General features: G+C 42.5%; 1 protein-coding gene across 7 annotated transcripts in view; it reads left to right on the forward strand.

Annotated features, from left to right (window-relative positions):
* The window catches only part of KALRN (kalirin RhoGEF kinase), a 669,312-nt gene that overhangs the window by 477,386 nt on the left and 177,756 nt on the right, over positions 1-14,170 (forward strand). For 4 of the 7 annotated variants that reach the window (XM_053903454.1, XM_053903456.1, XM_053903455.1 and 1 more), the window contains exon 34: positions 2,244-3,694. The exons of the other annotated variants lie outside the window; for them this stretch is intronic. In XM_053903454.1, coding sequence (XP_053759429.1) covers positions 2,244-2,306 — 63 coding nt within the window. In that variant the 3' untranslated portion in view covers positions 2,307-3,694. Of the gene's footprint in view, positions 1-2,243; positions 3,695-14,170 lie in introns of those variants that run through there. 7 annotated transcript variants of the gene reach the window in all.

The raw sequence follows: 14,170 nt of genomic DNA on the forward strand, positions 1-14,170 counted from the left end.
TGATGATTCTTAGAAAATCATCTCAAAGAGATTATGAATGGCCGTCATTTTTGAAGTTAAGAGCTATGCATTGGTGTTCACTACTCTTTCATGAAGTTACCAACTGGGCTATGTAAAATAATAGCCTCCTTATGAATGTGTCTGTATTTTCTCAGGGTTTAGAGAACAAGCATTCAGTATGCCTACATGCATTTATTTCTTAGATGTCTCACACATCAAACTAGCAGACAGATGTACAGGTGCACAGAGACAATTATAACTTGAGGTTTAAAAGGGGGTAAAAATTCTTCTGCAAGACCTAATGGATATATATATATATATATATATATATATATATATATATATATATATATATATATAAAATGAAGTGACCCAAACCTCTTCTAGATAGGTCCTTGAGGATAAGATGGATCTACAAAATACGTGAGATGCTTTCCAAGACCTTGGGAATCCACAAACATCCAGACATCACTTAGGAGATCAATTCTCCTTTGCAGGAGCCACCATAGCACAGTGGTTAAGGACAGCCTTGGAATCAAACTAACCACAGTACAGATCTCACCCCCTTCACTTGCCAGTTGTATGATCCTGGGCAGGGCCTCTCAGGGCTTCAGTCTGCAAAATGGAGGTAATGGTATTACCTACCCATAATGTTGTGGTGCAAATTACATGAAATGATGCAAGCCAGACACTCAGCTCTTTGCCTAGCATGTGCTAAACACTCAACAAATATTAGCTATTAATAATAATAATGACAATAAAAATATTTTTAAAAACTGTCTCTCCCTTCAGAATTTTAAGAACTGTGTAAAGAATAAAATGTCAAAGTCAGCATCTATAAAACCGTTAAATTCTGCCACTAAATTCTCCAGATCTTATAGCACATCTATACATTAAACTGGCAATGACAGTAACTTATAGTGTGGGGAACTAACTAATCAGGATGGCAGATACCACCCCTCTGCCCCACCTCCCTATTAATGTAATGTATATAAAATTCCTAAGACCCTTTGCCTTAGTAAAGATGAACTCTGTGGTCACCAGCACCTTCTATGAGTTACTTCACAAATGCTTGTGTACACCTCCTGGCTTTCTTCAGAATCTCCTCTCCTTTCTGAATTCTAAGTATCCCCTATCTTCCTCACAGCTCGGAGTAACTGCCATTTTACCTTGATGCTGAAGTGTTTTCTTTCCCTAATGAACAGTTTTTGGCTGGCTGGAGTTCTTACTAAGGGAGTTTGAAATTGTTTTCTCATTTCTATATGGCAAGTATGATGGAACCTTTAGCATCATAATCTGAGCCACAGTCAAATATGAGATCATACTCTTTAATTTACCTTGGACTTTTCTCTTGGCTGAGCCATTGCTTTTTAGAATATTTCACACCTCCAATAGCACTAGAAGTTAACTTTCTTTGAGGGGCCTTATTAAAGAAATGATTCCATTGCTTCTGGTGTCTGTGTAGAGTAGGTGTGGCCACACTGGAATATGGAAGCTGAGTCTCTGGAAGGCTCCCTCATTCACCCATTGATCCACTCCTTCAGCCAGCCATGTGCCTCACAAACCAACCACATGCCTTGGAAAAATCACAGATTACCACATGTCACGAACCCTAGAGATACTTGAAATCGGGAATTTTAGGTCACTTACTGCCAAAGACGTGCTACATAAATGGTTAAACTTTTCTCGGTTTCTTTCCCCCCAAATGAATGTCATAGTGAGACTTGCTGGCAAGGCACAGGGATCCTAAAAGAGTTGAAACAAAGAAACAAAACAGAAGGGTATGAAATAAACACTAATGATCACTGTCACTAGGACTTCATATTTAACGCATCTCTCTTTATATTCTTCCTGGCTCTCCTCCTGCTTTTATGTGTGGGATGTTGGGAAACCACAGGACTGCTCAACGAGCATCTAATGCGAGGAAAAGTATATGGATTTGAGCCCTGCCAGAGTTAGTGAAAGTGGCCAGTCAGCGATCCTCATCTGGATCCTGGACTTGGTTGGCTTCTTCTGAACCTTCAGACCAAGGAATGTCCTACACAGCACTGTGTTCCCTCCATTTCCTCTTCTAAAAAAATGATGATGTATCTGCCAGGTTGCACTCTGTGCATTGGGTTGCTAGAAATACAGTAGGTTGCACTGATGATTTAACTCTGTTTTCTATAAAGGGCTACGGGATCTCGTGCAGATTTTTGCAAAGTCATATGCAAATCACAGAGCCCCGGCCCTTTTCTTAACAGGATGGCAACCTTGCTCCTCGGTGGCACCTGGGACCTGGAGATCCTTTCTCCACTTACGTTTAGCGCGCAGCCTGGGACTTGTCCCTGCAGCTCACCGGGTTAGCCGTGCCGCCGTTGGGACCTCCCACCTGGACTCCCATCACCCACCTCTCTTGAGACTGCTCTGGCAGGGCTGGTGTGGGGTACAGCCTTTGCTCAGAGGGCAACATGTTCCAGGCAAAATCTGCCCCCCTGGGCCATGGGCTTGCCCCTCGGGCTCCCTGCTTCTCTACCAGGTGCGATTCGAGGTTGCTGAGCTTCTCTCCAAAGTTGAAAATGGTGGGACGGTAGGGATCTGTGAGAGGCCCCATGACCCAAGCCACTCCCCCTGACTCCCAATCCAAACACCAGGCACCCCAGGTCCTCTTCGCCCCAGGCGTCTGCCATGTGAGTGGGCATGCTCATCCGAGGGACATACTTATCTCTGGAGTTTTTGTCCAGATTGAACATTTCTATTGTCAGTGGCTCCTGACCTGGAAAACCCATCATTCTAATCTAGCCCTCCTCCCCCACATCATGAGAAAGAGGGAGGAGGAATAAGGGGTAGTTTATGGTAGAGAAGAGGAGGGTTAACTCTAGCGGTTCCCGAACATTGGCCCAACCATGTCCCCAACCAGTGTTCTCTCTGTGTCAGCCTGCCCAGGTTTTGTCGGGATTTCCTGGCTCCTCTAACTTCACTCTGGTTCAAAGACCACCCTCCTGACTCCCAAATTATCCTGTCGGGGGTGGGGGATGGGAAGAGGGAGAAGAAATAAATGAAACAAACTGGCTGCATGTTGGTAACTGTTGAGACTAGATGGTCGGTTCATGGGCATTCATTATACCATCTCTCCACTTTTGTATGTGTTTGCAATTTTTCATAATAAAAGTTAAAAGTTTAAAAAGCCCTCCAGCTTCCAAGACACTCAAGAGAGCCCCATCCCCTAACAGAGTTTCCTGGAAACCCCACACCAAGGCAAGAAAGAGGCAAAGAGGATTCCATTACCTACATATATATATATGTATATATATATACTCATTTTCTAATTTTTTAAGGCCCACTGCTTTATTTTCAATAGACTAAACCATATTTCTAAGAGGGCCCCACGTTGGGCTTACTTCCTCCAGCTGGGTTATGGGGGAGGGCTGGGTAAAGGGGTCTTTAAAATCCTGAAAGTTTACACTTCCATGTACCTCGCAATCTTGTGAGGATGGGACTTGTTCAGTGTTCTGAACTTTGTGGAGGAAACACGCGCCCAATTCACAGTGTCACTCCCTGGAATTGCACCTGGCTCAGGAAAGGACTGTCTTTGTACTTGAACTTAATCCAATGGAGAACCTTAACACGGGCATTTGCATGACTGAGAATTGCTGCTGTCTTTTTTCCGTATGTCACTTTCATGAATGTGTTCTAATAAAATGATTCTAAAGCAGGCTGTTGATATACAGTGATTTATAAATACTCTCTGTTGAGTGCTGAGGCCATTAATTTTCTACCAAGAATCCACCCCATCCCACTTTCTGGAAAGGTCTGTCTAGCTGGGGACAGACGCAGTGAGCATACATGTGGCATGCCGTCATGGCGGCACTTCTGCAGTTGCTATCACTAATAAGAATCATGTCAACCACAGCAATTTTGTGTTCTGGTTGCCTAGCAGCAGAATTTGTTTTCCAGAAGAAAGATGGCCATATGTAGTAGATTAGTATGGTGGGGAGAGCGGAGGAGGCAGGGCAAGAACAGGAGTAGAATTCACTTTACCAGGGAGGGGTGGGTGGGGAGCAAGGTGGAAGGGGAGACAAAGGCAGCCAAAAAGAGAGACAAGCAAAGTTCAAACTTGTTCAGTGATAAATCTCAGCACATTCAAAAGATAGTGTTGTGAAATTTTATTTACAAAATAGCACCTTTTGCTCTCTAGCCATAGCAAGTCAGAAATCTCCAAATCTCATTAAGCAAACTGGAAGCAAAAGAAGAAAATCTATATTTCTGAAGGTAGATATTTTGAGAAACACTTTTTATCCCAATCTTTATTCCCCTCAGCCAGGCTGGCCAGGGCACTGCCATGAGCTGGTAACAAACTTAGTCTGGTTCTCTGGGGAAGCAGGCATTGTTAGAAACGTCATGGGGCGAGGGGCGGGTCAGGAGGGCAGAACCAGACAAAGAGGCTTCCATTTACTGAGCACGTTTCTCATACAGATGCTGGGAAGGCACCTGATATACATCATCTCCTCTAATCTTCACAGTCATCCTGAGGGGCAGGCAGTTCTGTCTTCATTTTCCAGCTGAAGAGGCTGAAGCTAAGAGAAGTAAATAACTTACACGATAAGTCATAAAGCTAGAAAATAGCAGCTCTGAGATTCAAATGTAGGTCTCTGATCTCCAGATCCATGCTTTTTCAAACCACAGGCCTGATGGCCCAGTGCCATCTTGGGATCTCCCCTGTGTACTGTCACAGTCTTCACCTTAATGAATTGTGCACCTTCTGTATGCCATGGGGGTAGGGGGCGAGCACAGCCAGTATCCTGCTCTTCCTTGTGTGATTGGAGGTCTCTTCCAGGCCAGGTCTTTGTGGCCACATCCATGTCCCTGTGACTTATGCAGAGCACAGGCTGATGAGGCTAAGATCACCATCTGGCTTTCACAGGGATTTGCTCACTCAGCAAATACCTAGTACCTGCAAGTACTGGGCATTATGAACTAGGTGGACAAATATAGACTCACCCCGTTCTCAGGGAGCTTACCAGTAGAGGAGACATACATTAATCAAGTAACTCATCAATGGATCTATAATAACCGCTGAAAGGGACCTTGAAGATCACTGAGATCAACAAATGAAATGAGACCCAGAATAGCTACCCAGTTTGCCCAAGACTACACAGCGAGTTAGGGGCAGAGGACTAGAACTCAGAACTCCTGTTTTTCACTCTTAGACTACTGTTTTCCCTGCCACATCACACTCTAGTCTGCTACAAACATAGACTGCCCCCAGCCCCAAACAGCCAGATAAACATGTTGATCAATCAGTGCGCTAGCCCGTCTAGGAGAATCCAGATAGCACATTTTGTAATGATAATCAAAGAGTATAGTGAACCAAATCCCCAAGGATGGCATATACTCAAGCCATATTTATAGACTTATTTCAGAGCCCAAAGCAGGAGCAGAGAGGCAAGGCTCTCATGTTGTAGCAACCTTGCCTAATAAGGATGCTCGCAGGTGTTTCGGTGTTTTGGTCTGACCCCAGTATTTCCTCATCTCCCAGGTTCAGCAGATATTCATTCACTCATTAATTCAGCAGATATTTACTGAGTGTCCACTAGTCCACTAGGCACAGTTCTCAGAGCTGGGGACACAGCAGTGAACAAAATGGACTGCCCTTGTGGAGCATACTTTCTAGCTTAGGGGAAGACAGACAATCCACCAAGTAAAGAAGTAAATAACACAGCAAATTAGAAAGTGATAAGTGTTACAAAGAAAAGTAAATCAAGAAAGGGGGTAGGCAGTCTCTGAGGTGGGGATGCATTTTTAGGGTGGTTGGGATAGAGACCTACCTGAGAAAATGATGTTCCAGATCATCATTTACACACACACACACACACACACACACACACACTCACACTATGCACTGTGAAGAGTCCCGTAAGCCTTCCCCTACCTCCTGCAGAAAAATAAGTTTGTCAGTGGAATGTCCCAGAGTCTGATTCCTAGCTTGCTTTTTTTGTTCTTAAATTTGAGCATGTATCAGACTCATCCGGAGGACTTGTTAAAACAGATTGCTGGGCCCCACTCCCAGAGTTTGTGATTCAGTAGGTGGGGGTAGACCCAAGAATTTGCATTTCTAACAAATTCCCAAGTAATACTAATGCTTCTTCTCCAGGGACCACACTTTTAAAGCCACCAAGTTAATCTATTATAGATGGAAGGTCCCTGTTACCCAAAAAAGGATGCATCCATTCACTAGGGTGCATGGATATTATCAGAGTAGCTATCCTTGAAGAGCAGGGGTCTATCAAGAAAGGGGACTATTTTTAATTGGGGTAAGCTTCAGAAACCCCAGCCTGAGGCCCCAAGCACTGAGGAGGTAGGGCAAGGAACAGTTCCTGGAAAGGTGGCAACAATAATATTTCATTGCTTATCTAATAGTGCTTTGCATTTTCATAGCATTTAATACTTTTGCAAGTCCTTTAGCCCACTATCCTCTTTTGGCACAGTTAGCTTGTGAGGTAGACAGAATAGGTGTCATTATCACATTTTTTGGAAACTTGAGACACAAAGAGGTTATATAACCTCCCTTGGGCATCAAGGAACCCCAGTGGCCTTATGACTAGTCCAGTGTTCTTTCTCTTTTAACACTTTTCATAATGCTAGCTATGGTTTCCTCCTTGGCCATCTACCCATTGGTCATTGAAATCCAGGACATCTAGTCACTCTGCCTTTTGCTCTGTTTAAAATCCCACTCGCTGCAAGTGGATCATCCATGTGGGCGATTAACTGTGGCAAATACTAAGCCTTGCATGAGTTTCCTCTGCCATAAACACATCTCTTCTACTACCAGCTATTGTGCATAGAAAATGCTAACTCATTTTAATATTAGCCTAAGCTAGAACTAATCATTATGAAAGCAAACCTGCTGGGGGAAAAGCACACATAATACTTCCAAAGGCAAATAGAAATGGCATTTTGATTATATGTACCATTGCTTCCTTTCCATTAGCGGAGATAATTGAAAATTTTCTGTATCACTAAAGCACACAGCAAAATGAGAGTGGGTTTTGTTAAATCTGATGGCTGGTGAATCACTTTCCCAGGTATTCAAATATATATTAAAAAAAAAAAAACACATGGGCATGAAAGGTAAAATTCTCCCTTCCAGTATTTGCTCTTCTGGTGATTTTCTCCAGTCCTGCACTGATTCCTCACAGTGAGAGAGTGAAGTCTCTCATTGGATCTCACAGACACTGGGTTTCAAAGAGCTGTCTCTTTTCAACTTCCATACTGTTTTTGACCAACCAAGAGCCCAAGGTTTTAAAAGTTTTATTTCTAAAACTGCCCTCATCTGTCCCTCAACCCATTGACATTCTGACATCTTCCTTTAGTACTGCCATTGGGACCACTCATTGGTTCAATAAGCATTTATTAAGCACTTATTGTGACCAGACCTTGTAAGAGCCACTGAACAGGCTATAAAATTGAGTTAGAACTAATCCTGTCCTCAAAGAACATGGCATATAATAGAATCCCACTATAAATTATATAGAATAATTAACATTCAAGTCTATTCTGGATGCAAATTATAAACCCATGTAAGTTTCTCCCATTTTCATTCTCTTTACTCACTGTATGCTTAATTAAAGCTAACTGATGAGTTATTTTAGCTTCAACATAAAATAGGCATCATTAGGAAAAAAGATGTACCTGGGAAGGAAAAGAGTGGGATGGAGAAGGAGCACTGCTCTCTATTCTGAGCTCGCATGGAGATCTGCATCAGCAGCCCAAAAGCATGGTAACAGGGTATAGGATCTACAATCTGCTGTTGATTTCCACACATGGACTGTCACAAACTGACTATATAAGGGCATAAAGGTTATATGATTAGAAATTCCATATTGATGAAAGATCCAGTGTGAATGTGTTTTTACTGAGTTTTAGAGTCCAAAGTATGATATAAAAATGACTATTCCTTAAGAAAAAGTCCATGCCCACTACAACACAGGGACTGAGCAAATAAGAAAACAGGTGGATCTGGGGGAGATGGGGTGAGATGCAGAAGATTCTATTAGTTGGGTCAGTGTTAGAGAGTCCATGAGAAGAAGAGATTCAGACCACAATCCAACAATGCATGTGTATGTGCATGTTTGTGTGTGGATATATACACAATTACCTATACATAGAAAGGTGTTGAAGGCCAGTAAAAAGGATTTTGTAAGAATGTGAGCCCTTAAATAATTTTTTTTTAATTTTTTTTAACGTTTATTTATTTTTGAGACAGAGAGAGAGCATGAATGAGGGAGGGTCAGAGAGAAGGAGACACAGAATCCGAAGCAGGCTCCAGGCCCCGAGCTGTCAGCACAGGGCCCAACGCGGGGTTCGAACTTAGGGACTGCAAGATCATGACCTGAGCTGAAGTTGGCCACTTAATTGACTGAGCCACCCAGGCACCCCTAAATTCTAAATTCATAATCCAAAAAAGAAGATGAGTTTACCAAAAGTACAGCTGAAAGATAAGGATAAAATTGTAGTTCTGCTGACCAAGTGACTCAAAGAATACCACTAACACCCTTCCCCCTGTTTATTGGGCCACCTGAATGTGCAGCACCTTAAAGTAGCTGCTCAGGCTCTGACCCCGCTCTGCGTTAGGTTGGGCTTTGTGGATAGTAGAATCCCAAGAGAGGGGGTTGGGGTAGATATGCAGCTAAATCTCAGATCTGTCTCGTGAACTCTGTTTCTGCCAGCTCTGCAAGCCTCTCCTGGCCCTAGAGGGGGTTTTCACAGCACAGGTGCTATATCCAGTCTTACCAGTGACTATCAAGCATGCTAGTGGCATGATAAAGTAACCAGGCATACTGTGGGTGGATGTGGTCATGGATAGTGGTAGACACAGAGAGAATTTAGAGGATTCAGAAATAGCAGAGATGGGGGATGGGGTCTCTATGTATCTGCCTTTGAGTTTCTGGGATGATGGAATAAGGAGTGTCATTCTGTTTGTAAGAATATCCAAGGACTTTGTTGTCTATTAGTGGTGGCCTTTTAATGGGCCTTACACCCAAGCATAACCTAGAGTTTTTAGATTTGGTTTTGCCAAGTTTTGCCCAGTTGTTATGGCACCAATCAGGGTAAAAAGAAGTAATAGGGTGGGAGTGGGAACTGAAACATAGTTGATGTAAAAGCAGGATTTAGATTGCATTGGTTTGGCACACTTACTCAGAGAGTGACCCAAAGTATGGCACTCCAAGTATTGCTCTGGTGTCGCATAGATTCATGAGGACTTGCACGGACTTCTTGGCCCTGAGAAGAGCAAGTCAGTGATAAAATTGATTTACATAGTTCAGTTCCTCCAAGACCAGATGGAAGTTAAGATGGAAATAGGAGGCTTTGTACTTTCCGGACTCTTCCTACATTCTCATTTGGTGTTGAATGTGTTACATATTGCTTTATTTTTTGGTATTTCTGGGACTATCCAACCAACAGATTTGTTGGAGAGCCATAGATGTAGACCTCCAAGCCCAGCCATCACAAACAATCTAAGTACTCTCAGGCTTAGAGATGGAATAGGTCATTAAAGAGGGGGGCCCTTGTAGGGCACAATTGATTGGTTAATGTTGCAGAATATAAGTGGTGACATTTCAGCTTCATGGCACAGTCCAAGATTGTTGATAGGGCCAGCAGGTGCCTAGGCTTCTAGAAGAGGCCATCAACTCAGCATTCCTAGCTTCTGAGGAATGAATGACTCAAAAATTAAAGTGAGAAGGTAATTAGCCCACTGTGTCTGATGGTGTAACAAATACAATTGCTTAGATCATCCCACATGCCCATTTCCCATCATGCTATTGGCCCCATATTTGGCCATAATAGTCAGAAACCTGGCTTGTTTTCTCCTGGATTAAATGTCTTATATAAGAATGCATATACAAGTAGAGGTGGAGAATGTAGAGGGTTGGGATGGGGTAGCATCAATAGTTACATTGGACATATTGGTCTCTTTGGCAAATGCTTGACATGGGGGAGGCATGTCAAGGATTATGCCCAAAGTAATGTGATGATTTGGGTTCTAGATGGTCCCCTCAACTATCAGAGACTTGGGAAAGACTAATACATCCAAAGGGTCAATGAGGGGGTCATTCATCAAAAAAAAAAACAAGAAAATGGATGTTGTCAGTAATTGGTGACTCTCAACAAATACTTAGATATCCATCACATAATTTATTCATTCAACAAATATTTATTGAATACCTACTCTGCCAGGCACTATTTTAGACAACAGCAACAACAACAACAAAACAGAGATTTCCTACCCTCATGGAGCTGACATTCTGGTGGGAATACAGACAAATAAGTAAAATATATAAAGTGCAAGCTGATGATATATGCCATATAGAAAAACATAACTTCAGAGGGAGGTGAGGAGTGGAGGGGGTGAGGGAAGAAGTGAGAGGAGGGTCTGAGTTCTATTGACTGACATGAACAGGGATATAGATTATAATGAAATTATACTCACTCCCAAGTCACATAGTGGTGATGAGGCTGTGAGTGTTGGAGGAGGTGGTGGTGGTGAGGGTTCTAGTAGGAGGACACACAAGGTTTTAGAAATCTCTCTCCATTACTCCCCAGTCAAACATGAAGATGTGGGGAGGAGTGGTCTTACCTAGGAACAGATAGCAGCTCTCAAGTAAGATGGCTTCTTCCCCAGCCTTCATGCCTCCACTGGAACCAAGAGGATGCCCAAGAGTGTGCCCTAGAATTCACATGGGTCCCCAGACTACTCCCTCGGTCTCCACCAGTCCAAGGGAGCCTTTCTGATGTGGTATTAGGCTGGGTCAGAGGAAACTATATTCCATTCAGACTGATAAGGACCTCACCTGTACTATTTCCAAACATCCCTCAAAGTTCACATGATAAGATCCTTGAACGTAAACCCATATATGGTCCAAATATAAAATGAATCTAGGAACCAAGAGTTCATGGAATACAGTATGCATAAATGTCTGGAAGCTCCAAGGGGCATTGCAGATCATGAGAAGTGTCACAGTATTTTTATCCTTAATAGATTGAAAATATCAATTCCCTTTCATTACCTCCCCCAGTTCCCAGTAGACTGCAGGGTGCCTTAAGTGTAGCTTGATAAAGGTTTAGCAGCAGCAGGAAGAATAGTTTCCAACTATGCCTGTTTAGAGACAAACCTCAGTCACCAGTACTAAGGCAGAGAGAGTCCTGGTTCTCTTTATCACAAACAGCACAGGGCCCCAGGAGACCCATTGAAGAGGTCTGGAAATTCCTGTTAAAGTCTTGAGATAGGAATCTGTTTCTTGGGTGCAAATAATAGATATGTTCAACCTCTATCTGAGTCCTTGCCAACAGGAAGATGGCTCACTTACAGTTGTGGTATAAATGGAGTTTCCCGATTTCCTCTCCCCAGACCTTATTGAGGACTCATTAAATGTAGGCAGCAGACTTGGGGGTTAAGGAGAAGCTGGCTGTCTCCTCCCACTTATGGGTTTGCCCTAGAGAGACAAGCTTTTGAGATTGAAGCCGAATGAGAGAGGAGCTCAGATACTACCGTGCGTATGTGCACATGCACACGTTCATTGTGTGATAGCTTCTATCTAATGCTAAGCCTTATCTCCAGAGAGATACACTGTTCGATCAAGTCCAGAGAGTTGTCTCCCAGAGCTATTTAGAAAGGTTAGTCTCAAATGGCGTTGGTTAGGCCCTCTGGAGAAGGGCCGCATGGGACAAGTTCCTTGCAGCTCAGCTCTTGGTCCAGGAGCCAATTGGTGGCAAATAAAGTGACAAACAAAGTCACATTTTCTGTGTGGCTGTGAGAAATCAAATGTGGCACTTAGTTACTTTCTATTTTCCTGGAGCAACATGTGTTGCCTGTGTGGCAGGGGACTTCTGACCATACCTGATATGGGTCAACTGTCTTTTGGCCTGTTTCGATGAAAATTTAGTTGTAAACTAAAACTAAAAAAAAAAAAAAAAAAAAAAAAAAAAGATGCAAATGGATGTAAGTTTGAACTTACATGCAGATATAGATCATTATCTAGGCAAGGAATCAGGACAGTTTTATAGGATCCACGTCAGATCATACTAGGAATTGGACTTGTCATTGCTGCAGGGTAAGTTCTGTGAGGGCAAGTATTCTTGTCTGACTTTTTCACTGTTGTATCTCCACTGCCTATACCAGTGCCAGACACATAGTACGGACTGCAAGTCCAATTGCATAATGTAGAGCATTAGTGTGCAGAAAGACAGAGAGAAATATTCTACATCTTTAATGCAACCAGACTGGCAGCCAAATACCTGCATTGCACCACCAGGGAGTAGGAGGGCATTCCACAGAATAATGTCATTCTTGGCAAAAACAGGATCATGATGCTTGAGTTCCATCCAGATAATGTAAGAGTAGAAGACAGGTCTGGTGTGTGATTGTACAGGCAAAGTTCAAATGTAAGACTGAAAGCCAAGGAAACCAATTGAAAATTTACCAAAGAAATTGCAAGGTCATAATCCAAGGAGCAAAGGGCAACCTGGCTGCACAGCCAAGTGTGGGAAACTACCATGAGGTTGGTCGCTGACAATTCAAAGGATTCTGATAAATGCCAACTCCTTTCTCAACAGTTTTTATTGTATTACCCAGTCATGAAACTTTGAGTGAATCACTTGGCTTTTGGAGCTCTGTAGAGCATTTTTAATTAAGAATGGCAAATGGGAAGATTAAAAAAGGAAAAGCACCAAGGGCCAGGAGCTACAGAGAGAATAAACCCAGCAAAACACATGTTCAAGAAAAATGAAACACTTGCTCTAAGAAGTCAATTTGAAAAACGTCTCTCACTTGATTTTCTTTACTGAGTTGGTCACCAATGAGGAATAAAGTTCTAAAAATAGTGTCGATTGGGGGCACCTGGGTGGCTCAGTCAGTTGAGCGTCCAACTTCGGCTCAGCTCGTGATCTCACGGTTAGTGAGTTTGAGCCCCGCTTGTGCTCTATGCTGACAGCTCAGAGCCTGGAGCCTGCTGAGTTCTGTGTCTCCCTCTCTCTCTGCCCCTCCCCCACACACATGCACACATGTGCACACACATGCACGCTCTCTCTCTCTTTCTCTCTTTTTCTCTCAAAAATAAACATGAAAATAAATAAATAAAAGTAAAAATAATGTTGATTGAAAATGCACTTCTCCTCTGCCCTGCCCCACCCCCATGCCCTTGACTCTTATTAAGCATTCCTAAGACTCCAGGAAATGACAATGCGAGAATTAATGCCGTTGTTGTGAGTCAGCCTAAGAGAAGGCCAACAATGGTATCTGATGCAAATTCCCTAATAGCAAGTGAAGCTGGCCTTCAGCTTGATTTTAAGACCATTCCAAAGTATACACAAGGAATATAAAATATGGTCCTTAACTAGAAGAATTATGTAGTCCAATTGTGTGAGGAAATATAAATACTCAAAGAACAAAATTCACACTATGTATAATGAATAGCTTTTGCATTAGCCTGAGGGATCCAAAAACTAGGATGATCTGTCCTCCCTTTGTGTCTTTATCCAACACCAAGGATGAGTCATATCATGTAATAACAGTAATCTTCAGGTTGTTAAAAAAATAATAATAGAACTAATAATAATCATGGTAGCAGTAGTAACAGCAGCAACAATAATAAAATCCAGTAGGTTTACACAAATTGCATCAATTTGTATATGTCCATATTTGTCTCAGAATGGCCCCATTGCAACTCTCTCCCTTTCTTAACTTTATCTTTCCTACCACTCTCTCAATGTTCCTGGAGTCCTACCAGTATCCTTCCCTAAGACTGTTCCATCCAAAGAAGAGAATTAAAGTAGATGTATTTATCAGGATAAACTAGGTTATAGTGTGTCAACAACTCTGAAAATATTGGTGGGCTTAAAACAACAAGGATTTATTTCTTGCTGACACTATTATGTTCATAATGGGTTGACAAGGGGCTCTGTTCATCATAGGGAATCAGGGGTTCTGGCTGATAGACCAGCTTCTAAAGTTGTCAATTACCATCCTAGACAAAAAGAGAATTCTTCAGGATCTTAACCCACAATTAAATGATCCAGTGCGGAAATGACTCAGCATCAATGGCCAGAACTAGTGTTAGGCCCTACAAAACCAACAGGAGCCAGAAAAAACAGCTGAGCTATATGTCCAGAAGGCAGAGGGCTAAAAATATTT

The sequence above is a fragment of the Panthera pardus genome, unplaced genomic scaffold (assembly GCF_024362965.1).
Source record: "Panthera pardus isolate Hobbes unplaced genomic scaffold, ASM2436296v1 HiC_scaffold_16, whole genome shotgun sequence".
Classification (NCBI taxonomy): domain Eukaryota; kingdom Metazoa; phylum Chordata; class Mammalia; order Carnivora; family Felidae; genus Panthera; species Panthera pardus.